Source organism: Amblyomma maculatum, chromosome 10 (assembly GCF_055883805.1).
Source record: "Amblyomma maculatum isolate TAMU_Amacu chromosome 10, ASM5588380v1, whole genome shotgun sequence".
Taxonomy (NCBI): domain Eukaryota; kingdom Metazoa; phylum Arthropoda; class Arachnida; order Ixodida; family Ixodidae; genus Amblyomma; species Amblyomma maculatum.
This window is the reverse complement of record NC_139353.1, coordinates 81741924-81768580: the sequence shown is the minus strand read 5'-3', so window position 1 is coordinate 81768580 and position 26657 is coordinate 81741924. Positions and strand designations below refer to the sequence as shown.

The window sequence follows — 26657 nt, the reverse complement described above, 5'->3', positions numbered from 1 at the left end:
TCTTACCACTGCACCACCCCACTCGTTCATAATTTGTGCTGTTGCTTGTCAACGTTGTACCAGTGCTGGTTGGTTGCACAACTTTTATTTCCATCGGAAATGGGCGTCCTCTTCCCCGCCCCGGCACGCGTGCCGGGGAAGACAGGGAGTCGTGCGCCCGCGGATTAGAGGCTGGCAGGCAGCCCTTGGCTTGTTGCGGCCTCTTCCGCCAGATGGACGGTGCGGTGCTGCTTCGTTTTAAGAGCGTTAGTTCTTCCCAAGATTCCGATTTGGTGTCCGTGGACATGCTGCCTACAATAGCAATAGCAACTGATAAATGTGAATGACTTTAAAGACTAGAACCCATAACAATGGCACCGCATTAAGCGCTGCAAGGCATTCGCGGAATGTGCGGAATTCACTCGTTCAAAATTTGTACTGCTGTTTGTAGAGGTTTTACCAATTCTGCTGCGTTTTAAGAGCGTTAGCTCCTCCAACATTTCTCGATTTGGTGTGCGCGTGCGCACAGCGAGTCAATCGGCGTGAAAATATCTCCGTGGAGTTTAACCCAATTCAAGTGCCGATGATGACGTCATAATTCAATATGGCGATTGGAAGTAGAATGCGATATAACTTTATTTTTCCACCAGATAAGGAGGCCCCCAATCCCCGCCCCTGGAACGCAGGCCTAAGGGACTAGGCCTAAGGGACGGGAGCCGAGACCAGAAACAGGCAAAGAGGTTTTGGCTCTTCGCGGCTTTTTCCGCCAGGCGGATGGCTTGTTGCTGTGCAGTAGGGACCTCGCTCCGCAGCAGGGCTTCCCAGGCTTCTCTACAATTAATATTTGTTTTAGCCCCAAGGGAGCTAGCACATTCTCAGATTATATGGTCGGGGGTCCCTCTCTTCCCACAGTGCTTGCATTTATCGTTTTTTCTATCGTCAATCTGGACATCATGTGTCTATGATGCCATGGACCAAAATGGCGGCATAATTTAGGAATCCCAAAGCCAAGATGACAGCTCTAGGCGTGACGTCTTAGCCGAGATGATAGTCGAAGACGACGTTAAGCCTTGAGCAGTTCTAGCTACAATAGCAATAGCAACACAATAAGTTCAAGCAGCACATATATTGATGACCTACTATATAATGATGCTTGAAGAACAGAACTCTTAATATTGGGATTGCATTGAGTGCTGCACGAAATTCGCGGAATATGTCAAATTCATTCCTTCATAATTTGTGCTGTTGCTTGCCCAGGCTGCTACCTTTTAAGAGTGTAAGCTTCTCTCATGTTTTCTGGATTTGCTGTGTGTGCGCACAGCGCATCGATCGGCGTGAAAGTCTTACCGAGGAATTCAAGATGGCAGCACAATTCGTGTGCCGATTATGACGTCATAGCACAAAATGGCGATTGGAAGTAGAACCATGTGTTTCAGACGTCACGGGCCGAAACTGCGGCATAGTTTCAAAATCCTATTCCAAGATAGCGGCTCTGCGCATGGCATTATAGCCAAGATGACCGCCTCCAGAATGAATTGTGTCCATGCATCCACCTTACAGATTCCATAATGGGGCGAGTTGAGTTTCCGCTTTATGTGGCGATGTTGGGAAAACACTTGTTGATGATGATGTCGATGTTTTTAATATAATGATAGTTCGGGCTCGCAAGCATTCACATTACTCGACGGCAGGAAATGTGGGTTAACTATTTATTTACACATAAATAAAACATGAAGGGACAAGCAAAGAGAAAACTATTTACATTAATGAACCGTTCATTAGACGAAATCAGCCCTGGTTTGAATCAGAGCACTTAGATTTAAGCCCTCCGTCTCCGCCCTTGGCGGGGACGGCAACTAATCAGAAATTAGGCGACACTTCTCACCACTCGATGGGGAAAGGAAAGCAAAGTTTCTGACGGCTAAACAAAGACCTGGGAAAGGATATTGACTAATCAAATATTTGGGAAAGAAGAGGTCCTAAGCAAACATACAAACAGCGCTGACGTGACTGCAACCCGAACCACTGCCTTCCCCTACGTTTCCTCTTCCGCACACGTGCATACGAGACAAATGCTGCGGGAACAATCGCTAAGGTTTCTTGCTAAAAAAAAGAAAGCTGTCGCTTAGGAGTCAAACGCTGAGCGCCTACTCCAGCTTAACCAGGCACCTCTTCTGAGCAGCCGCAGATTAAACGCTCCATTGGCGCCTCATTGCACACTGGTCAACCACCGTACAGCTGCCTCGTAATAGGCTATATGCACATGAGCAGAGGGAATAACGCGTACGTTGCGAAACGAGAAGGCATAAAAAAAGTCCATCGGCCACACAAATTAAATTCAACACTGTTAACACTGGACAAAGCTGCGCGCTGGAAAGACGTCTGTGTTAGGAAAACAAGACGGGGCGGGAACGAGCGCTCCGCAGCGGCAGGTGCCGCTGGCAACAATAGAGCACCCACCGAGCCTCCGTCGTGCTTCCGCGGTTCCACCAATTTGGTAATCACCGTGACTGGGGACAGGGGACATTGAGCAGCTACCTCGTGTCATACATTCTATGCTCAGGACCAAATGGCGCATCAGAAAGTTAGCGAACGTAACAGGGCGATAAAACCATTCCGTTAGGAGGCCACTACACATTAACCACGTGTTTTAGGAAAGGTGGTCACTCATTTTTTAAAAAAATTCGTTTTTGAGGTAAAGAGTTTTTTTTTTTTGCGGCGTAGTAATACCAGTGTTCGTAGGCGTCAAAAAACAAGTGAATCATGTTAAATAGCAATGTTTTTAAATAAAGTCTGACAGCTAAATTTTTAACTACTGCCGGTAGGCACTTTCTTGCAATTAGTGATTTGTAGCCCGCCGTTAGTAATATCAATATCAGGTTTTAGAATTTCAAAAGAAGCCATTACACTCGCCGCTGTGGCTCAACTATTTTGGGCCATATCTCGCGCCATTCGAAAAACATGTGTCGGTGGCAGGGCGAAAAGCGACGTCAATCAAATCACGTCACTGTCACGTGGTCTGCCCTGTCCCACCCAGGCTGGAACACGGTAGGGTTCTAGCGGGTTCTAGCCGCCCTAATCACGGTGACAATGAGCGCGACTGCTAGTGCTGCGCCGATGAGAAGTGATAAGGTGCTCCTACGGCTACTCGCGGCGACCATATGCTTTGCTGATGCATCAAGGTAGGTGCATGGCGAGTGCGATAACCTATTACGCCCCATAGAGTGAATACAGAAACTATACGCCCCGTGCAAAGCGATGGCCACACCACTGGTGGCAGAATTGATAAATGAATCCGGGAGCGCAGCCGGCCACGTCGTCTGCTGCGAACAACACAACGACGATGACGCCGGATTTTCTGCGACACGGCACCCTATAGGCGACATCTCAAGAAAGTCTTGCAAATTCGGCCGATGAAGCGATATACTTGTGAGATAGCGGTGCTGGCACGATGTAACGGCGCGTGGCGCAGAATATTTCATATATTGGGTCGAGGCATGTCACCATGAGCACATAGGAAAAGAGCTTGCAAAGCAAAAGCAAGGTAAATGAAAAAGAAAACAGAAATGGTGAATATTCTGTTGAAGTAATTGATCAGTCGATGCAGTATACCCACATCAAGTGGGGCACAATATTGCAGCGTCATTTAGCATTTGTTTGTGGGAGGCACCCAGAGCGTGTACGCATTAATTTTTCTCAGATGTCTGCAGCATCATCAATGCTTTCACTTCAACACAAAGAGGTAGCTTAATTTTATGCTTCAGCCCTCCGCACAAAAAAAAAAAAAAAAAAATCGGCAGGAGCTGAAATACCCAAAATCACCGCCGCGAACATCCACAATTCTTGCATCAACGCATCAACAGCGTCAACTCATATCCCAGGACTTTCGAAAACGACCGCTGGGTGGCTTTCAGTGGCGCCCCTATTGGTGGCGCACGAGACATATAGCACTATAACACATGCAACACAGCGTAAAATGGCGCAAAGTATAAGCGGTCACCTTTTGAGCAGACTGTCTTCGCTGGAGTTGAACGCTGGCATGGCCACAAATGTCGGAGGCCACTTTTCGACCACTGAAATCGTTCACATTGTTACCGCATATGTACACATGCAGAATGCCACTTTAGCACGGCTGTATGAAGGTGCACATCCTGTTGTGTGTGCCCTCTCGCGCCGCAGCCACCCGCATTATGAAATTCCCGCCAAAGAGGGCGCTGATTGCTGCTGTTTGGAAAATAAGCCTTGTGGAAAAGCTTATAGAAGAACCGGTATTTTTACAAGTGGGAATCCTCCTTTAATATTTTGTGCACTGTTGCGGCTGCCTGTGACGCAGTAGTACTTCATACATCTGTTATGCATTGGAGGGACCACTTCAATTGTAGCGAAAATACTGCTTTATACAACCCGTTTGATGTGCATGCACAGAAAGCTAGGTGAATGCGTGCTCCCGACGGTGCCCTTACATATCATGGTTCGCTGCCACACGAGGAATGTCACGTGACCAAACTTCAGCTTCAGTTTCCTGAAGGGTGCATTCTACACTGCTTTTCAAAGCATTATAGCTGCAAACCTATAATGGATGAAAAAACACAACAGATCACAGGTCATGATCTTTCATTCTTTATCACTCACTTCTTCTCTGAACACAATATACAATCTCATGATAGTTCACTTAGAAAGCCTCTTTTTCACAAAGTTTACAAGCGTCATGCGATGGACACGACCGTCATTAGGACAGTCGTTGGGTGACTTGGGGGGCAGGATTTTAAGGCCCGGAATCCACGGCCAGAGCACGGCTGATGTGAAGCAGTCCTTAAAGGAGGCTGCACACCCTCTCTTGGGCATCTCGTAGTCGCTCTTTCTGGTCATGGTGTTGAAGTAGTACGTGCGCTGCTTACTCAAACTGAACTCTTCGTGCCAGGGCTCTGTAGAAACAGGAATAGAATAGAAAAACGGGATTAATCTCCATTTATTACCATCGACCTTCCGAGTTATTTATTAAACTGCAGTGAAATTCCACTTTGAAAGAGTGGCCAGCAGACTCTGGTGGTTAGCAAGTGCTACTGTTTGCTGACCACCAGGCATCAAGAGGCTTTAATAAGCATCCTGTGCTATATATAGAGTACTAATGCCCCCATAATAAAACGGAGCACGGGCCTGTGGAAAACTTGCTCTTATTCCTCCGGGCCTCTGATGAGGCGAACACCAAGAGTGTCAAGCTGAACATCCAGGTGTCCCACATGCATTCAAGCTATACGAATGCGCATCCGCTTGCAGGGCACGGCGCGAAACGAAATCTTATTCATTCGTCTGCTCCATTTATTTTGGGGGCTAGTACATATCTATAGATTTTGACTGGCATGACATCAGCAGTCCAGTTTATCCAGACCTTTAAAATTAAAAGCGTCGAATTTATTACTCTACCTGTTTTCTATGTCCACATCTGCACCTTATTGGGGTATAGGTTAAGCGTCAGTGGATGTGGAACAGATAGGTCTCCCCAATGTGCATGTTCTGGCCAATCATCAACAGATGGCATAAAAGCTGGAGGGGGGTAGGCCGTGATTAGCACCACCTTTAGCTATCTTGAGATACAGTAAAAGCTTTTTAATTCAACAATTATCCGAATTATCCGAATGTCGAAAATCGAATGAACAACAAAAAACAATGTTTGCTGACAGAGGACACACCTTTATTTGGCAAAAAAATCTGTTATCTTCGTCTGCTTTTTCGGGCGAATTTGAGCAACTACGATAGCTCTAACAGCTGCTAGGTGCTCCGCAGTACACACACCATCAGGGAGTTGTTCAAAGAAGTCTTCCAGCACGGACAAGACTTCTGCGGCTTCTTTCACCGTTCGCTTCGGCATTTGGGGCAACTGCTCACAATCGTCATCTTCCAACGAATCATCGCTGTCAGCAACCGTCACTTCTTCAATTATGCCATTTTCAGTCGGCTGACCGGGCAACCGCGACACCATAATCGATTGACACATAATCAGCAAGCCGCATTGCAGAGGGCAAGACGCTCTCGAAACAGCTGTCCTCTTCTGTGGTTGCGGCTGAGTCAGCTGCTTCGGTCGGCAGCGTTTTTTTTTTTTTTAATAACGTTTTTTGCCTCGGGGCACAATGGAATATGTAAAAATAAAGCGGGTATTAAATGAAAGAAAAAAGGTTAGCTGTTCTCTTCTGCACAGCAGTTCGGTTGCACAAAACTGCTGTACAAAGCAGTTAGCAATGACTTCTGCAGGAGTGTGGGCGCATTCATGAGCAAGAATGTACAAAGCATTAAAGAGCGTAATATCATACTTTTTCCCAGCTTTGAACACTTCAACGTTCATTTTGGTGGCGAACCTTTCGGCCTGGGCACAAATGAGTGGCCCACTCACAGGGAGGTAAGACTCACGTGCATTTTTGATCCATCGCAGTACGACTTCTTTTAGTTCATGGTGGGCCGCCATCTGCAGTCGTTTTCTTTTGGCACTGTAGGCTTCCCTGTCAAATGTCTCCATAATGCTGCTTTCATTATTTACATAGGTAGCCTAGGTGGTCCTTTTAACATTATACTTGATAACAAAGTAGTACGGGGCGCGAAAATTTGTTTTTTATATCCGATATTGGTTATAAAAATGCGAGCCCATATTTCTGAAAAAGGCTTGAAAAAAATGAGACAGCAAGCAGCAAAAACCTGTGCCCGAATAGGGTTGGAAAAGCTTTCGGGAAATGTGAAAGGAAGTAAGGAGCTCACACTGCGGCCATTCTTTTCCGTTAAGACGCACAAAGAAGGGAACCCCTTCAGGATGATTGTGGAAGACAGGAATACGTGGCAAAGTCATGTGGCTAGATACCTGCAGGGGCAACTGTCTAAGTTGACTTGTGATGACCCATATATGGTGCAAGGCTCCGAAGAAGTCATCAGCTTTCTGAGGAAAGACCATCCTGTGACGTGCATGTCAGTAGACGTGAAAGACATGTTCTATTCAATTCCTCAAGACGGGGCGATATCAGCAGTTGAAGAATGTATTGACAGCTATGGACCTACGAAGTTTCAGAACGAGTGTGGGACGAGCGTCAGCGGCTTCCTTGAACTACTGTGGGTGTATCTGAGATCCCTGTATGTGCTGTACGAAGGGAAAATATACGCACAGCGAGGAGGCATTTGTATCGGGTCGTGCTTGGCTCCTGTCCTTTTGAACCTTTACATGGCAAAGGGAGACCGCAGCCTAAAACCTGAACTGGATAGCAGGGGTGTTTTAGCATGCTTTCGATACGTAGACGATTTTTTGCTTTGTTTTAGTACAGAAAGATCTGGTACGGTTGACGCGGATATGATGGTCGCGCTTTTCAAGGGCAAGTTCAATGGGCTTGACTTTACCTATGAAGTACCTGATAAAGGGATGATAAGGTTCCTCGATCTACAAATACAGAAGACCCCCATGCACACATGCTGGTGGTATCATACCAAAAACGAAAAAAGCCTCATGAGATTCGATTCGAGCCAGTCCAAGCTTGTTAAAAGGAGCGTCGCCCACTCATGCATGTTGCAGAGCATTAAGAAGTCCTGCGATCACAAAATGACAGAAAGCATCGGCATGCAAATAACCAGGCTGAAAGCCAGTGGTTTCCCAGATAGTGTCATTTCGTCTGTGGCAGAAAAGCTGCTGAATAACATAACGAAGAAAACGCAGGTGCAGAGAGAAGAGAGCAACAGAGAGCGATGTGTTGTAATTCCGTATATACACAAAGTATCACATGGATTAAAGAAGGTAGCAACCAAACATAATGTGAAGGTGATATTTAGGGCGCCAAAAAAGTTGATAAGCCTCTGTAATGCAGTAAATGAGCATGATAAGCGTGGCAAGAGGAAGGAATGTGAAATTGCACATCAAAAAAGGTTCATACCTTGTCAGGATGAAATCATTTACAAGATCCCGATTTCGTGCGGAAAACAATACATCGGACAAACGGGAAGGTGTGTTAATAAGAGGCTCCTGGAACATCATAATGACTGTGGGAAAATCAGCCACCCTGGAAATCTTGCGCAACATTGCTTGCGATGCGTAAATGGCTGCAAACCATTATTCCATAGGACTGAAATTGTAGGTAAACAGAAGGAAAGAATTGAAAGAGAAATAGTAGAAGCCTTCTTAATCGAGTCAGCAGAAAAAGATACGTGCGTTAGTACATCTTCTGTGGCTCTCACAAAAGAGGAGCTAGATATGATAGCTGTGCAGATGCGGAGTTGTGGTCGAAATGATAACGTGCGTGATCACATGCATGAATGATGTGTCTGTGATTTGACAAGAATGCCTTTTGTATATATGTACGTGTTTTGTCGATAAAAATAAATAGTTGTAAGTTTGCGCTTCATTCGTGTGTTCTCCCATTTGTCTCTGTATATCAAGTAGCGCAGTATTCCACAGTCTGTAAATAAGTTGGCTAATAAATCGAAACAAGAAGCGCACTGATATGAACAACACAAAGGTGCGAAAACGCACAACTTTTTAAAAATTAAAATCTGTGTATAATCATGTAATCTCGCTTTTTGTTCTGTATTGAAGAGCAAAAAATAAAACTAAGAAGGGATGTTGCCTACGCGCACAATTTGCGCGATAGAGCCACAGGAATCGGGGAGTGTAGCGTGCGCGCACGGGTCGGTCACAGTGGCAGAGGCGTGGCAGGGGCTCACGCCATGACGAGGCAATGGTGATGACATGCCAATCACATGCCTGTCAGCCGTTGCATGGCTAGACTCGAGCAGCGGCGGCGACAACGTTCAAGTCCGGCCATGGCCGTTCGTGACCTCCGAGATCAATGCGCATGGATGTGTGATCTTGGAGGCCATGGGCCGTTGGTGCTAGATGACACAGCAAGCGAGCGCGCGGGCGATTTGAACACACTTTGGCGGCGCCGTTCGAGTCCCGCCATGGTCATTCATGAACTTCGAGATCACAGCACGCGGGAGTGTGATCTTGAAGACAATAAGCCGTTGGAGGTAGTTTTCATTTCCGCCGCTAAATGATGAAGCATGCGAACGCGCGGACGATTTAAACACACTTTTGTGGCGGGCGATTCGATTGATTGAAAAATTGTGTTTTTGGTGTGTTTTTTGTTAGGCTGCTTTACGCACGTTTTGCCGTTCTAATGAAAAAGAAAAAATGCTTCATTATTACTCATCTAGCGTCAAATTTAAAATTTTTTTCTTTTGTTATACAGAAAGAATTCCCATAGATATAAACCATAGACCAACCACTTTTTAGTTCGTTTTATCTGATAATTCGTTATAGCGAGGTTCGACTGGAATTAGGAAGAAATCATGTGTTTATCAAACAAGCTACAGTCGAACCCGGATATATTGAACTCGAAGGGGATCGCGAAATAGTTCGATATATTGATAATTCGATATACAGAAATCGGCTTGTGACGGCACTTACGATGCGAAAGAACGATACCGTATTTGTCGCGTAATCAACCCACTCGTATAATGAGCCCACCCTCCACTTTTGCACAGAGAATCTAAAAAAAAATAAAAATGCGCTAAAGCTAGCTCGCTCACACGCAAGCGATCTCAGCGACGAGCAGCAGTGACAGAGCGAAAAATTTTAAACTTGTTGGAACTGCGTCCCTCTCGATGCTCGAGCCACTGCGGCAGCTCAAAACAAGGTTTCAGTGTCGCCGCGGCAAAAATCGCGAGCGTTTTCGCTTGCATGTCCATGGCGCACGTCACTCCGTTTCGGTCGTCTCATCCACAGCTCATTTCTTGGCAGCGTGCCAAGATGTTGTGCAGCGGTAACGTCGAGGCGCGTTTATCTTTTGATAGCTCCTGCGGTGGTGGGGAGCGAACTTGGCAGAGTGCCCCTGATGGCTTGATTGCACAAGCCTGGTTTGATTTATCACGCCGCGCTTGGGGCGGGCGTCATGATCGCAGCAGCTGACCGCGTGCTTTCGTTGATTCATACATGCAAGAATAAATGACTCCCGCAAAAAAAAAAAAAAAAAAAAAAAAAAATACGCCGGTTCTTAACGTCCGAACAGCGCAACGATAGGAAAGGATGACTCGCAAAAAGAAAAACGAAGAGAGAGCTGCCGCTTTTTAACGTCCGCAGGCGCCATAGAGGGTTCGCAACACACGCTGAAGAGAGTGTCCGACGCCTGTCTGAATACGGGCTGAGCTGGCTTGGCGCATGCGTAGCGCGTGCTGAAGGAGAGATATAGTTCGGCAAAAGGAGGGAACACCCACGCACATGGCTTGCAAACGTCGTGTTGACGCGCGCGAAACGATAACTGCAGATGTGCGCGCCTTCGGGGAATGGGCGCGGCGTTGCCCAGACCAGCCATCGCCGAACTGACCCATCTCATTCCTTCCGCACTTGGCTTGAAAACGGGATGCGGCAAACGGCTAAAGGTGATGCGATCGTCTTTGGGGAAGGCACACTTTCCAGTGCGTGGTGCGGAGTTCGATATATCGAACGACCGGTGAAATTAAGTTCGATATATGACGCGGCTTTCCTATACTTTAACATGGGATTTTCAAGGGGATATTCCGTGAGTTCGATATAACCAAAATTCGATATATCCGGGTTCGATATAACCGGGTTCGACTGTATTTTTAAGAATGATGATGCTGATATCGAAATTTACCTACTGTCTTGCTACCCTAGCCGACTAACTCAAAGAAAGGACCTACTGGAAGTAGCATATTAAGGGAGCTCCCTACATTACTGCAGTTGTTGAATGAATCACAGAACAATACTACAGTAAAAGCTCGTTAATTCAGATTCCACGGGGCCGCCAGGCCAGTTCGAATTAACCAAAATTCGAACTAATGAAAGTGAGCAAAAATGAAGGCGTTTGATGCCCGGAGGGCACGAAAAACATTTATTTAGCAAAAAAGTCTGTTATCTTCTGCTTCTTCTCTCTGAGGGCTACCGTACTCACTCGGTCTTCTAGCATGCGAATGCGACGCAGGGAGTCTTCTTCCCCCTCTTCAAAGCTAAAGAAAAGGCGCGCAACATTCAGCGCTCCCATAACTTCTGCCGCGGATGGACGCACGGGCTCTTGCTCCTCGTCGTCGTTCTCGTCTTCTGCCTCTTCTGGGACAGACTGCTCCCCAACAATTTCAGCGACAATGTCCTCATCACTTAGGGCACCGCAAACTGCTGCATCGCTGTCTACTCCAACGTAATCATCAAAACTGACGTCCTGCAGCACAGCACGCACAGCCGCAGGCAGAGGCTCCGGACTCCCATCGTCGCCACTTTCTTTCATACTTCCGGCAGCAAAGCCACAGTGGTGGAAGCAGTTTGCAATTGTGGACGGTGTGACCTGCTCCCATGCACGCACCAACATGTGCATTGCTGTGAGCAATGTGATGGTGCTGGTCTTCTGGTTTCCAGTGCACAAAGTCATGCGCTCGATCATGTGGCGCCTATAGAAACATTTGATGTTTCTGATCACCCCCTGATCCATCGGCTGCAAGGCCGCAGTCGTGTTGGCGGGCAAAAAGACGAGCCTTGTGGCTTTCAGCTCGGCGTCGACTTTGTGTGCCGAGCAGTTATCCACAATGAGGAGAACTTGACGCTTCCCTAGCTCCATCCTCCGATCGAATTTCAAGAGCCATTTTTTAAACAATTCGCCCGTCATCCACGCCTTGCTGTTGGCGGAGTATTCCGTCGGCAGCGTCCTAATGTTCTTGAAACATCTAGGCTTATGTGCCTTGCCGACAACAAAAAGAGGGACCTTCTCCGTCCCGGTCATATTAGCGGCGACCAGAACAGTAATCCGCTCTTTGCTTCGCTTGCCGCCAGCGCAGCTGTCCCCTTTAAATGTTACTGTTCTGTCGGGCTGGAGCTTATAAAACAAAGCCGTCTCATCAGCATTGAATATATCATGTGCCGAGTAGCTTTCTAAGTACTGCTGCAGAGCACCGCTTCGCCACGTGGCACAAGTTTCTGCATCCACTTCTTTGGCTTCTCCAGACAACACCCGGAAGACAAGATTATGTCTGTCTCTAAAGCGGTGAAACCATCCTTTGGAGGCGACAAAATCTTCCACATTCAAGCGCAGGGCGAAATCGGCCGCCTTCGCCATGATAATTGGGCCGCTCAGTGGAATGTCAGCGCTTCTCATTTCTTTCACCCACGTGATCACAGCGGTCTCAATTTCCGGATACTTGGCTAACCGAAGCCTTTTTCTGTTGCTGGCGAAATCTTCGGCTTCATAGGCATCCTCGATGGACTTCCTATTTCGGACGTACGTCGACAACGTGCTTGGTGGAATCCCGTGCTTTTTCGCGATTTCCACTTTGCTGGCCTTCCGTTCATCCACCTCGCGTAACATAGCCACTTTCTCCTTCACCGTCTTGGCACAGTATTTCCCACGCGAACACATCTCGCGGACACAAGCTCACAACAAGCGGCGTGCAAAACGAGGGCTCACGAAATGCAACACGAAACCGTGGTCGATAACACTAAAACGTCGTTCCTCGAAGGAGTCGCGGCAGGAAAGACTGTTTAGTACTTGTTCCAGCACCCTAGCGGCGCCCCGATGGTTGTGCCATCTATCGTTCTGCCGTGAAAGCTTCCAACGATGGTTTTTAACAGCGCCGCTTGGCGGCGCGCAGTTCGAATTATGGGTGGCGGCGCCAATTTTTGAGTGAATTAACGAGCTGTTACGCGCATAGACTTCTATGCACTGCGGACCGGACCACGATGACTATTTCGAATTATCCAAAATTTCGAATTAACGAGTTGTGAATTAACGAGCTTTCACTGTAGTAGTGGCATTAAAAATATTGCCAGTAGATTTATGAATAAAGAAACAAGCTTGAAGGCCTTCTCGCTGCAATACTGTCCGCATTACTATGACAGTAGAATCTTGATGATACAAATCTCATGCAGTTTTGAAAGATCATATCATTAGAAGGAACAAAAATCAGTATGTGTGAAAAAGGTATTCACGCAGGACTGCTTACAGCTGAGGAGATCTTTTTTTTTTATGACCACACGGCCGCAGAATACAGTCATGCTGCGGCACATGCAGCAAGACAGGAGGTTGTGATGTAGATGATGTGTGTGCTGTGTGACGCGAGAATTTGCTCCTTGCATGTAAAGCACGACTAGCGATCACACAGTCAACAATGTGCGAGCAGTGAGTAGTGCTCAAGGCTGCGGTAATAGTTCATATGTTTGTATAATCCACAGTGGCCCAGCAGAGTGTTTCATAAACTCTGAGTTTCCACACGTTTTAAACAATGAGCTTAAGTTGGAAAACATTCTGTGTTCATATCGACTAGGTTCCCATCACTGGTATTCTATTGTATTAAGGCATGGTCTGAAAGGCTGTGAGTTTATTTATGTTTAAAAATACAGCAGAGTTATCAAGATGTGTTCCAATGCTTTCGCTGCATCCTGCGACAGACTGATGGTTATACTGAGTGTACGTCTATGATGTTGATATTGTTTTATGATGTTCTATGATGTTGTTTTAGTTGCTGAACCGAGATCACACGGAGCGCGATTGCATTGCCGATTTAAATACACTTTCACTGTGGGTGATTCTAGTGATTCAAATATTGCACTTCCTAATTTGATTTTTTTTTTGTGCTCCTTTATAAATTTTTACCCATGTGATGTAAGAAACTGCTTCGTTATACCCAATCGAGCGTCAAATTTTGTATTTCTTTTTTCGTTATAAAAACAGATCTATAGAAACAAAGCATGGACCAACCAAACTTTGCTTGCACTTCATTTTATCCAATAATTCGCGATACCCATGTTCAATATAATGAGATTTGACTATTTCAAAGGTGCCCAAGTGGTTGAAGTCAATCCAGAGTCCCCTAGTACAGTGCTTCTTCCTCTCTGTGTCCTTTTGTCAGTGTCTAAGTACACTTCAACACTGTGTATGTCTCCAGAATATTAATGTGCATTTCCCCTGTATTGTCTTTCAGCTGCATAAACTTGCGTCGTTTGTTAGCATTTGGCTGCAGCCTATCTTCTGGCTATTCCATGGTTACCTATTCAGCGGCAGGCCTTGCTGTTGTGCAGCGAATTTTTGTTGCTGAAGGCCATGTGGGAAAACCATTAGTGCACATCGACAGCTTGCACAACTTGCTTTCAGCAGCATAGTTTGGCCAGAAATAGTAGAAAATGATGACCGACTTTTTTTCTTGGCAAACTCTAAATTTCACAGGTAATAAAGGTGCTATTTTTGTGCTTAATTAGATGCTTGTTCAATTCAAACTTTGTTGCAGTCCCTGTGAACTTTCTATTAATGGGACTCTACTGTAATTTGATGTGGTTAACAGGGTTTAGAAGCCCAAACAATTCAAGCTACAAGGGAAGTCGTAGTGGAGGGCTCCAGAAATTTCCCATCTGTCTTCCCATGCCTATGCATCAGTATACACCATGTGCGTCCTTGCGGTAATGCCATGCAGGTCTCGGAAGTGCGCCGCGATCTCCACGCCTGCCATGGCTCCCCCTCCAACCCTTCCGATCTCCTCCACGACCTTTGACCACCTGAGGTTGGTCAACATGTCTTGACATCGCACAGGATAGGACGCACAGGATAGGAGCCCGCTGGGTCTCGCCTCCACCAGAATACAGGCAGGGTGGCCGGATCAAGCCTGCAACTTTGGAATCAGCCGTCCGACGGTCTTACCACTGAGCCACCACAGCAAGGCTATAAAATATACTTTAAGCTGTAAAACATTCTTAATGCTGATAAAATTTGCTTCTATCCTACAAACTTTCCTTGTGATCATATCTGAGAAACCCCAATGGCTAATTGGGCCCCCTTCTCTTACGGGGCTAACACCCCCATGAGCGGAGAAACTGGCCCTTATCTCGTGGGTCCTTGAGGTTTCCCCCGACTGGAGGCCACCTGAATCCCACAAATCCCATCCCACCGTGCTGCAGTTGTGTCTCTCTCTCACAAGTGCTCGCTGGACTTCCCGCAGGAGCATTTATGGGCTGCTCACCCTTGGTGGTGCGGTAGAAGAGAACACCCGTGGCCGAGAAGTGCTTCTCCTCCCGGTCACGCACCTCCTGGGGCACCGTGCAGCTCAGCCGCATGTTCCTGGCTGCACCTTTCTCCAGTTTCAAGCTGATCCTGGGAGATAAGAATGCACCCACGGATGCGGTGCTCACGATACGGCAGGGCACGAATAAATCTTCATAAAAAGTAGAGAATGCAAATTCTCAACTCGTGCGCAAAATTCACCAACGAGCAAAGAGCACACGTACAACGAGACTGCCCCAACAATACTTCGAACAGTGTGCCACTCTGTTTCTCCCCTGGGCTGACAAGGTAAGCAATGCTCATGTAGTTCAAACTGATTGCAAGAAAAATTTACCACAGCTTCTGACTACCTGCTGTTCCCAGTTCTCTGACCAAACTCCATTCATGTGGTTTACATCATCAGCTCTACTGCTCTGAATGCAAATTCTCAACTCGTGCGCAAAATTCACCAACGAGCAAAGAGCACACGTACAACGAGACTGCCCCAACAATACTTCGAACAGTGTGCCACTCTGTTTCTCCCCTGGGCTGACAAGGTAAGCAATGCTCATGTAGTTCAAACTGATTGCAAGAAAAATTTACCACAGCTTCTGACTACCTGCTGTTCCCAGTTCTCTGACCAAACTCCATTCATGTGGTTTACATCATCAGCTCTACTGCTCTGCTATTAGATAAGGAGAACTTGCGGTAACAGTCTAAATAATGCAAGATATCTACAGAGGTGGTCCTTGCGAGTATCAGAGTCAAATTTGAAAGCTTTGTACGGAGCCTGTAATTTGCAAATATTTATTGCAAATGCTTCCAGCGACGAGGGACAGGAGGATGCTTTTTTTTATTTTTGATAACTAATACGGTCAGTGGTAATAAAGTGAGTTTAAAAATGTTTTCATTGCAAGGAGGACTAACGGAATAACTATTGGTTGTGCGCATTTTCTAGTTTTGGTAAATTTTTTAAAACCAATCTTTACAAACTTTTAAAACCAGTTTTAAAACCAGCGACAACCAATGACAATGTAGTTATTCTCTGCTGTCTACTGGTCCTAGCTGGCCGAATGTGCTAAAATTCCCGATAAAAACATTAACCAGGAGCAGGCCTACAGTTCAGTGACAGAAAACAAAGAACATTTTAAAATGATGATGACACATTGGCAAAGGAGTGTACATATGTATGTAGTATGACCAGCAGTTAAAAAAACTCGTAAAAAAGGAGTTCTGAGCCCCTTAGAGTATTACCTGTCAAACAGAGACTCCACGTTTTGCAGCTTGAAGACCTCTTTGGCTCGAAGAGGCGTCAAATCAGATCGACTTGGTTTTGACAGCGCCTTGACAAACTTTTGGACCCACTTCATTCTGGGATGAAACAATGCAGAAGGGTTTTCATCTCAGTAATAGCAGTGCTTTGTTCATGTTTAAAATATGCAAAAACTCGCGGATTAACACTCGCAGTTAATGTAACCGAAATAAATATAGCAAAACAATTTAGCGGTCAAGAAGTGCTAATTAAAAGGATATTGCCTGAACAGGTTATTTGCATAAGAATGCAAATGATATACATATACTAGTACTGACTTTCATGGTTTGGAAATATGCTCAATAATGCAGAAACGACTAAGAGATCACTTGAACGTAATTAATGAGCAGTCGTTATTGAGTAATAAATAGTAGTGAAACAAAATCTTATTGAAACGTTTAAAGCAATGAAATGTAATTGAAATTCTTAAAGTTTAAAGTGTGACCATTCCAATATTTCAAACAGCTAGTATTCAATCCGATGAATAATTAAATAGTGAATATTAGAAATTATTCAGAATGAATTAAGTATGCGTTCCAGTTTTCGAATAAGGTGTGTAGTACAGTCGAACCCGGATATATTGAACTCGAAGGGGATCGCAAAACAGTTCGATATATTGATCATTCGACATACAGAAATCGGCTTGATATGCCACTTAACTCACACCCCACTTTTGCCCCCCCCCCCCCCCCCCCTGGATTTGAAAAAAAAAAAAAAATAAAGCATTCAGTGGCATGCCTCTCCAATTCGACCATCGCATCTACAGCTCATTTATTAGCAGCGCGCCAAGATGCTGCGCAGCGGTAGCGTCACAGCGTGTTTATCTTTTTACTACACTTTTTACAACACATAGATCCCGCAGTGGCAGGGAGCGAACTTGTCAGAGTGCCTGTGATGGCTTGATGCACAATCCAGGTTCCATTTAGTACATATCACGCCGCGCTTGGGGTGGGCGTAGTCCACTGCCACAAAATCATTGGTAAGCGTGATAGCTGCAAATGCCGTTTGAAGCGAACAATGCTAACAGCCGGTGTCATGATCGCAGCTGACCGCGTGCTTTCGTTGATTCATAGATGCAAGAATAAAAGACTCTCACAAAAAAATATGTATATATCTGCCGCTTCTTAATGTCCGCAGCCGCCATAGCTTACGCTGCGCCACACGTTCGGCACGACAAGTAAGGGCGACTCTTGCAAATGAAAAAAAAAAATGCTGCTTCTTAACATCTGCAGTCGCCATAGCATACACCACGACGCATGTTCAGCGCGATGAAAGAATGAACGCCTCCCGTAGAAAGAAAAGAAAAGGAACTGACGTTTCTTAGTGTCCACAGCCGCCATAGCTACGCAGATTCAGCACAACGACGCGAGACGCGCATCGCAGAGCGTTCACAACACCCACTGGAGAAAGCATCTGCCACGGACCGAGCTGGCTTGTCTGCACATGCGTAGTGCATGCTGCTGCAAACGAAGACTGGAAAAGAGAGGAAGGGGGGAGATAAAGCCTCCTTGCATAAAGCTCGGCAGAAGAGTGGGCACACCCTTGCGTTCGCTCTATCACGTTTTCCTCTCTCCCGAACACCATGGCTGCATTGGTTCCCTCTCGTTCCTTCACGCACATGGCTTGCAAATGTCATGTGCTGGCGCGCGGCAAACGTTCACTGCAGATGCGCGCGCCTTTGGGGAAAGGGCGCGGCGCTGCCCTAGACCAGCGGTCGCCAAACTGTGCCCTCTCATTCCTTCCGCGCGTGGCTTGAAAACGTCATGCGACAAACGACCGAGGATGATGCGATCGTCTTTGGAGAAGGCGCACCGTCCAATGCATGGTGCAGAGTTCGATATATCGAACGACCGGTGAAATCGAGTTCGATATACGACGCAGCTTTCCTATACTTTTACATAAGATTTTCAAGGGGATATTCCGTGAGTTTGATATAACGAAACTTCTAATTATCCGGGTTCGACCGTAACTTTTTGAACACTTTCAAAAACAGGGCCCATTGTGTTGCTGTACAGTATATTGCCGTGACTGGTCTGCGTGGAAACGAGGGTCGTCTTCAAGTTTGGCCAAGCTGACAGGGTTCATCCAGGCATCACAAACCCTGCCATCCTGCCCAATATCAATGGTTAAAACTCCTTCACTATCAGCAACTGATACTGGAGTTACTTTATTCACTGTAGTCCTTCGTACAGCAAAAGCAATTTTTTTATACATATGAGGACGACAGTAATAGACTTGCGACTATGTGTTGCAGTCCCCCTGTAGCACCAACTGGCAGAAGCAGCTTAACTACCATTGCATAGAAAACCGCTGCCAGAACTTTTCTGTTTAGCATTAACGTAGGATATTCGCAAGAAGTAGGCAATAATAAACAAGTACTTTATTCGCATTTGATTCGCTTCTCTCATTATTTGATTCACATTTGATTCCATTTCTCACTGCGCTACTTGTAGTCTATTCTGTGCCAAAGCCAGCCGATTTATATTCAATGTGGTTTAATTGCGCATCCTAAGTTATCGGCACCATCCAAAGTCTGATACAGTTGAATCCCGCTATAACGAAATTCACGGTGCACGAAAAAAAATTCGTTCTCGCGGAACTTCGTTATCGCAAAAATTTGACGTGAAACGCAGAAAGAATTGCCCAAGCAGCAGCAAAGGCGTTTAATGCCAAAAATCTGTAAGCTTGGTTTGCTTACGCTTCACGGCGAGCAACGCCGTCACGCGATTTTCGCACTCGGTCAGCAAACCGATTGCAACATCGTCGTCTCGGACAGCAACGAAATTCCTGATGACATCAAAAGCGTCCATCACCTGTACGGCGGTTGCCGCAGCCGGCGCTTCCTGTACGTCGTCGTCTTCTTCATCGGAAGAGTCCTTATCATTCCGGGCAGCTTTTATGATCTGCTCATCACTCACATCTTCGTGAACAACAACACAAGCGTCAGCGCCGATGTATTCGTCGAGCTCGAGATTAGGCGGCACGGTTCCTATTTCTCCCAGCGTTTTCCAGGCGGCCGCGATCCCCGGAGCCGGTGACGCCTCTTCGTCGTCGTCTGTAACACCTGGTGTTAGGCCAGCAGAGTGTACGGGTCGACCTTCGGCAAATCCGGCGTGCCTGAAACAGTTCACAATTACTGAGCGCACCAGTGTGCTCCAGGCAGCAGACATAATCTGCAGTGCCACGTACAAGTCCACCTTCGTGTCTCGGCCGGTTTCAGTGTTAAAAAGCAGCCGCTGAATTAACCTCCCGCGGTAAGCGCGCTTCAGGCTAAGAATCACGCCCTGATCGAGAGGCTGTAAGACAGACGTGCAATTGGGAGGGAAAAACCTCAGCTCCGTGTTAGTGAGCTTGACTTCGTCGGAGTGATGCGCTGAACAATTGTCCAAAAGCAAGCAAACTTTACGGCCCTGCCGCTTCATGTCGCGGTCGAATGCCATCATCCACTCGGTGAAAATAGCGCGGGTCATCCATGACTTGTTGTTCGCCTTGTACTGCACAGGTAGGCTACGAGTTCCCTTAAAACAGCGCGGCTTGGCACTTTTGCCTATGACTAACGGCGGACGCTTGTCCGAGCCATCCATGTTTGTGCAAAGCAGCACTGTGATGCGTTTTTTGCTGTGTTTGCCGCCGTGACAGCGCTGCCCCTTGAAGTCGAGCGTCCTAGCCGGCAACATCTCGTAGAATAGCCCGGTCTCGTCGGCGTTGTAAATGTCTGCAGGCGCGAAGTTGCTTAAAATTCCGGCCATGTTACTCGCCTTCCAAGCAGCTGCTCCGTCCACGTCTGCTGACATTGACTCGCCGCACAACACTTTTCCAACGATGTTATGGCGGGCCTTGAAACGGTTTAGCCAGCCAATGCTGGCTTTAAAATCATCAATGCCAAGTAGGCATGCATAGTTCAAGGCTTTCTGCTGGACGATGCTTCCGGACAGGGGGACGTTGCTGGCTCGTGCTTCCACAAACCACGCATGCACTGCTTTGTCCAACTCTTCATGGAGGGGCCGCGTCACCTTTTTGTGCTTCGAGGATGTGCCTGAAGCAAGTGCCATTCTCACGCTGTCCTTATTGCCTAGAATCGTTGACAGCGAACTTGCAGGAATTCCGAAGTCTTCAGCAATTGCCGCTTTCTTCCTTCCGCTTTCTGCTTGGGCGATTATTTGAGCTTTTTGCTCAAGGGAAAGAGTTTTGCGTTTTTTCACTTGCGTTGCCATCGTGTCCTGCGGATGAAAACTCGTCGTTGTCGAAGAGAAAGGCAGCGAGTGAACAACGCGACCACGACACAAAGCCAAAATGGCAGAACTGCAATCACGTGATTTCATGCTTAATGCGGCTTTGGATTTGACTTGGACTTCTCGCCAATAAAACTAGTTTCGGTTTCGATTTTGAACGCGAAAATTTCGTTGAAGCGGAAACGCTCTGCAAAAATGGTTCGTTGTGCAGAGAAATTTAGGCCATTAATTCTTATAGGATACTCGCGGGGAATAAAAAATTATTCGTTGTCGCGGAAATTTCGTTGTGGCGGTATTCGTTGTGGCGGGATTCAACTGTATCTTTCAATTCTGTCATGAAGCACATCTATGCAATAGTGTGCAGTTATTACTACTGTGATGAGCAGTTGAAAAAACATTCTGAGCAAAAACACAGATTAAAGGTACTGAAAATATGCACCTTTAAAAAACATTGTCCAAAATATTTCACAAATGTTGGCTCCCCAGTTTCAACTATTTTCAGGTCATACAGTTGAACCTGGGTATATCGAAATGGATATTTTGAATTTTGGTTATATCAAACTTGCGGAATATCCCCTTGAACAATCCATGTAAAAGTATAGGAAAGCAGCGTAGTATATCAAAACTCCAATTTCACTAGTCATTCGACATATTGAACTCCACACCACGCACTGGAAGGTGCACTTTCCCCAAAGACGATCGCATCACCCTCAAACTTTTGCCACGTGACATTCTCAAACGACGTGAGGAAAGAATGAGAGGAACCGGTTCAGCGACAGCTGGTCTAGAGCAGCGCCGCACCCTTTCCCCAAAGGTGTGCGCATCTGCGATATCATTTGCCAGGCGCCAGCACGTGACGTGGTGTTGGGGAGAGGGGAAAAACGCGATAGAGAGAAGTGAAAGGGTATGCACACTCTTTCCTTCCTCCATGGGTATGCAAGAGCATGGAGGAAGGAAAAAACTCTGCCGAGTCTTCTTTTCCAGTTTTCTTAATAACAGCATGCACTCATATGTGCCGACAAGCCAGCTCGGCACATGACAGAACGTCAGGCGCTTTCTCCAATGCGTGCTGTGGGCCCTCTGTGCGCAGTGGGTGACCTGCGACGTGTGTCATCGTCGAAAACATGCATTGAAATCCCCGAAAGCACACAGTCAGCCGCGATCATGACGGGCTTTTAACATTGTTCGCTTCAAATGGCATTTGCAGCTATCACTCATTTCAATGATTTTGTGACAGTGAACGCCACCCGCCCCAAAACGGCGTGATAAATCGGACCAGGCTTGTGCAATCAAGCCATCACGGGCACTCTATTAAGTTAGCTCCCTGCCACCGCAGGAGCTAACATCAAAAGTATAGTCAAAAGATAACACACTGTGGTGTACCGCTGCGCAGCATCTTGGTGCACTGCCAATAAATGAGCTGTGGTCTGCAATGGCGCGAAACAGAAGGATGCGCCACTAACTTTTTTTTTTTTTTTTCAAATTTTTGGCCCCAAAAGTGGAGGGTGGGTCTATTATTCGAGCGGGTTGACTATGTGAAAAATACAGTATCATTTCTCTCTATTGCAAGTGGCCTCGTAAGCCGTTGTTTGTACACCGAATTATCGATATACTAGCGAACCATTTCGCAATCCCCTTCGAGTTCGATATATTCAGGTTTGACTGTACACAAAACACTGTGCCCACAAAGATTTTCCTGGAAAAGTTTCTATAATCTTGGAAGTCCTTGCCTATTCCAGGTGTGGCAATAAAAAAGAACAGGGAAGCATACGTGCTGCCATGTGACAATAAATTTACCACAGCTTGACGTCTTATCAGTTGATGTCAGCTCCTGCTTTTCACTTGCCTCACAGAACTAAAATCAACCAAATTAAAAAATATATATAATTTGGAAGTATGTACCTGTGCTCATAGTGCAAGTCTTTGACAGGGATCTTGCCCAATACGAGCGCGTCAATAATGTGGATGGTGTTGAACCTCTTCTGTTGCCTACCCTGGTTTGAAGAAAAAGAAAAATCATGTCAACACTAACGCACCAGTTCCCTAATAAGTTAAATTTTTTTTTTGCACCACCATCAGCAACAGATTAAACTGATTTCGATTGATTGTGCAGACAGAAGTGCTGATTTGCCAAATTTAAAAACCTGACCTCAAATGAAAAACTGAACACTCACATCTTGCCATTCTGAGAAATTTCATAGTTGCCATTGGACGTGAGGACATACTGTTGCGCCACCTGTTGGAAGTGGCCGCATGACGAAGAAAGTGGAATAATGCACGTTGAACTGCTGCTGTAGGATGCTTTCCTAGGCAGTTCAGTTGCGCGTTAGCATTACATTCATTTATTTATTTAATGTACACCTCGGTCTGGGCCTGTATAAGCTTATTTTGAGACCCACTCATTCGGCAAAAAAGCCCTTCACCGAATCAGTTATCATAGTTGGCAAGCTTTACTACTACGACGAAGTGCACCGGCTGCACCATTTCTGCTGTTATGAGAAAAAAAAAAAAACAAGCTACCACACAACCAGTCAGATGTAAACAGCCAGTGCACAGGTAATGGGATTCCTCTGCAAGAGCACGAGGACTGTCAGAAGCCTGATAGATTCTTAGCACCTTCGCATAGCACCAGCGGAAGAAGCACCGTTTGCCTGCTCCCTTGAACATAGCAGAGCAAACAAGTTTGACTGTGGGGATAATATGGATTAATTTTTTAGCAAATGTGAAGACGTGCGTTCTACGCAGCGAATTCTTGCGCACTGACTACCGCCATTGGCACTCTAGGTTAGAGCGGATATATGTTTTCCCTGCGCACAGTAGGTTTTATTTTTTTTACGCATATTTCATCAACGCATCACACCATGCATGCAATGATCCATCTTTCGTATATTCACGGACTCTGTCATTTAAAATTACTACAGTACTGGAGACGCTGCCTGAAACAACTCACCATGCATACCGCTGCCCGAGGTGGCAGAGCCTTCTAGTTCACTTCAGTGAAACTTGTGTCAACGTGTTCATTTAGAATAATTAGAGACCTTCAGGCCTTCGCACGATCCCTCCTTTCTTTGGGAGGGTACTGTTCCATGAAGAAACCAGCATCTTTTCCATCCTTCCAGCAATAGTGTCGTTAGCTTCACAAGTGATAAGCGCAAATTAAGACACTGCATCGTTTCTTCTGCCGCTCACCGAACATTTAGCGCAACTCTATAAACGAAATCTCGCTCGCTGAAATGTTTGCTGTGCACATCATGAGAATGCTCACTCGCTGATTTGCCTATTCAAATTTAAATTAAGGAAGGTTCTGTGAGCTTATATTTCGAATAGCAATGGGAGCTTGCGTCGGGTTGCCTCGCTTACGTCCAGGTAAAAAGCAGTAAAACACCGTAGCAACAGCTTAAATAAACTTCAGCAGCCTCAGTAACGATGCAAAATCAAAATGCGCAAGACTGGCACTCTATATCAACCCAAACAACAGAAATACATAAACACAACCATTAGCTTTTAAAATGCACGAATTCAATTGAGCGTCTGCTTCAGCAGCAGTAAGAGGAGTCACGTGATCCCACTTGCTCCCCTAGGTCGACACTAGCGCCTTTTGCTCCAGTAGTGGCGCTCGCGCCCAATACTAGTGACGGCACAAAAATGGGGATTGCACGAATACTTCCTAATCAATTACAGGTATCTACACCATTAGGAGGTGAGCTCTGTTCTTGGAAGCAGCAAGGGATTGTTGCCAGCATTCTTAGTGGCCTGAAGTTGACTAGTGCTCCTGTGCATGCTACCCCAGAGAACAAAGAAATTAACAGAAAGATACGCCACAGCAGTCACAACCAAGAAGCATATTAAAGCTGTTCGAAGCTGCCGAGCATGAACATCGTACATTTGCTCGGGGTTCTTTACAAATAATGACACCTAGGCTAAAAGCTTAGCCATGGCAATGTTTTTCCACAAATGTTTTTTTCACGTGTTTGTCATATCCGAGGTCAAGTGGTATACATACTTCTTTGCTATGCGAGTGGTGCAACATATGAGTGGTCATGCGGCCGACGCAGGAATAAAAGCAAAACTCGCAAACGAATGCAGTAGAACGAATGCAGCTAATGCTCTAAAATCAGATAATTTAAATTCCAAGCGTTCACCTGACATGCAAGCCCTAGTATAGACAGGATGCTTGCTGATATGTAATGGCTAGCATTGGTTAAGGCTGGTGCAAGGTTTGTGTGCACCAAAAATTAAGGAAAGAAGCAAAAGAATCATAGAAGAGGTAGCGTGCGAGATTTCTAAATCTTACTTAAAACTGATTGCTGGGCTAGTTGGTGCACGGTCACATAAAGGAAAGGTTAATAGCGCAACAAAAGGACACTCACAAATACTAGGCACAAATAGACACACAGGTCCTATGTGTCTAGTTGTGGCTATTTGTGAGTGTCTTTTTGTTACGCTATTACCTTTTCTTCTAAATCTTACGCATGCACAAATCCTCATGCAGCAAACAAAAACAGACTCCTCATATACAAAAATGCGCCCATTTCAGAGCATTCGGTGGCGTCCTGCAACCATGTATCCCTTGTAGCACCGAAAGAATGATCAGCATAGCATGAGTAAAGAGTTTTGCTTGTAGACTGTCCCCTGACCAGGGCAAGCAGCTTTGCATTAGGTGGCTACATGTAGCTGGCAGAAGAATGTGTCTTACAAAAAAACCCCACCTTAAAATGAGTTCTGGCGGACATTTGACACCGTCACCTTAAGAACGCTGAGAGCAATGCTCATGGGGCAGCACTTGTAACTTCAGCCGAGATGGAGCGGCATCGTTGTAACGAGACAAATATCTGAGACGCCAGAGACATAGATGAGTGGTGTAATAATCACACCAAGAATGCATAAATACCCCACCTGCTTTTGTCGAATCTTGTGTCACACAGTGGTAAACATCCAGTACATTTTCTGTGCTTCGATACAGCCACAATCCACACCTTACACCCTAGCTGGGGTAGAAATTGAAAACTAGCAGCCTGTTGCTAGAAAAAATTGTCTGAATGCTTAACGAAGGGTACGGCAAGGTGATCCGTTTCATATCAATGCATGCTATAGCAGAACACGGGGCAAATTGCCGATTACTTTCAGATGAGTTACGTTTAGTTTAGTTATAGAAGTCTGATGTCCCAGAGTAACTAAGGCTACAGAGGGCACCATACTGAAAAGGTTCGCATGATTCCAACCACATGAGGTTTTTTTAGGCATGCACTAACATCGCCTCGCACATAAAAACCTTGCATTTCAACTCCACCGAATAAGCCTACGTGACCGTGATCAAACCAGAGTCTTCCAGCACAGTAGTCGAGCACACTAGCTACTAAGCCACTGCGGCAGTGTAGATTTGTTTAGTGATGACTGTGCTTTTGCATAATATTTTTCCTCAAAAGATAGTTGGACTTTTGCACTGGTGGCTGTGAATGTTAACAATAGAGGTAAAGCGTGTTGTTTCCGACTCAGCATCAAAGGTAGGTGCGCTAAAAAAGAAGCAAGCAAAATACCGCGCACAATGCCCTGATGCCAACTTCCGAGACATGAGAGGAGCAGCTTTCTCGCAGAACTTCATTCCAATTTTTGTGGGAAAAAAGAACCACGTTAACCTCTGCGCAACCCTGCTCTGGAAGACATACAGGAACACCAAAAGTCACGGCAAGCTTTTCGCATCTGTGTCACGAGAGACAAGCACCCCTACCGTTCACTTACATTCAACATTTAGTTTTTTTTTACGAAAATAAATTTTAAAAAACGGTGCTTTCGCCGTCAATCGACCAAATGAATGGCTGAACTGATGGCGCAATCGTTCGGCAGAAATTTGCGAGCCATTCAGATGCAAAAAGCTGCTCTCATACATGTGGGCACTACCATAGTGACCTGCCTAAATCCTGTAGTGCAGACACTTGCCTCTCCCGCAAATTCTTGCACCATCTCGCCATAGAAGAGCGTGTCTGCTGGGAGTTCCAGATTTTCAGACATTTTCTTCCATTGGTCTGTTGGAATGCCGGTCCACTGATACACATGCTTTCGCTGGAAGTGGAAACACATGTCTATAAAGTTATGGCAAAGGTACAATACACAATGCTTTCTAATATGACTCAATCC

The 26657-nt window shown here is 45.9% G+C and overlaps 1 protein-coding gene across 3 annotated transcripts in view; it reads right to left on the bottom strand.

Annotated features, from left to right (window-relative positions):
- Positions 1–4583: 4583 nt before the first annotated feature.
- The window catches only part of Cmtr1 (Cap methyltransferase 1), a 65109-nt gene continuing 43035 nt past the window's right edge, over positions 4584–26657 (bottom strand). For 2 of the 3 annotated variants that reach the window (XM_084582992.1, XM_084582991.1), the window contains 5 exons: positions 26460–26582; positions 22425–22516; positions 16233–16349; positions 14959–15089; positions 4584–4904 (listed from right to left, as the gene is read on the bottom strand). In XM_084582992.1, the coding sequence (XP_084439118.1) occupies positions 4648–4904; positions 14959–15089; positions 16233–16349; positions 22425–22516; positions 26460–26582 (720 nt within the window). In that variant the 3' untranslated portion in view covers positions 4584–4647. The remainder of the gene's footprint in view (positions 4905–14958; positions 15090–16232; positions 16350–22424; positions 22517–26459; positions 26583–26657) is intronic. The other variant, XM_084582993.1, reaches the window with a different exon arrangement.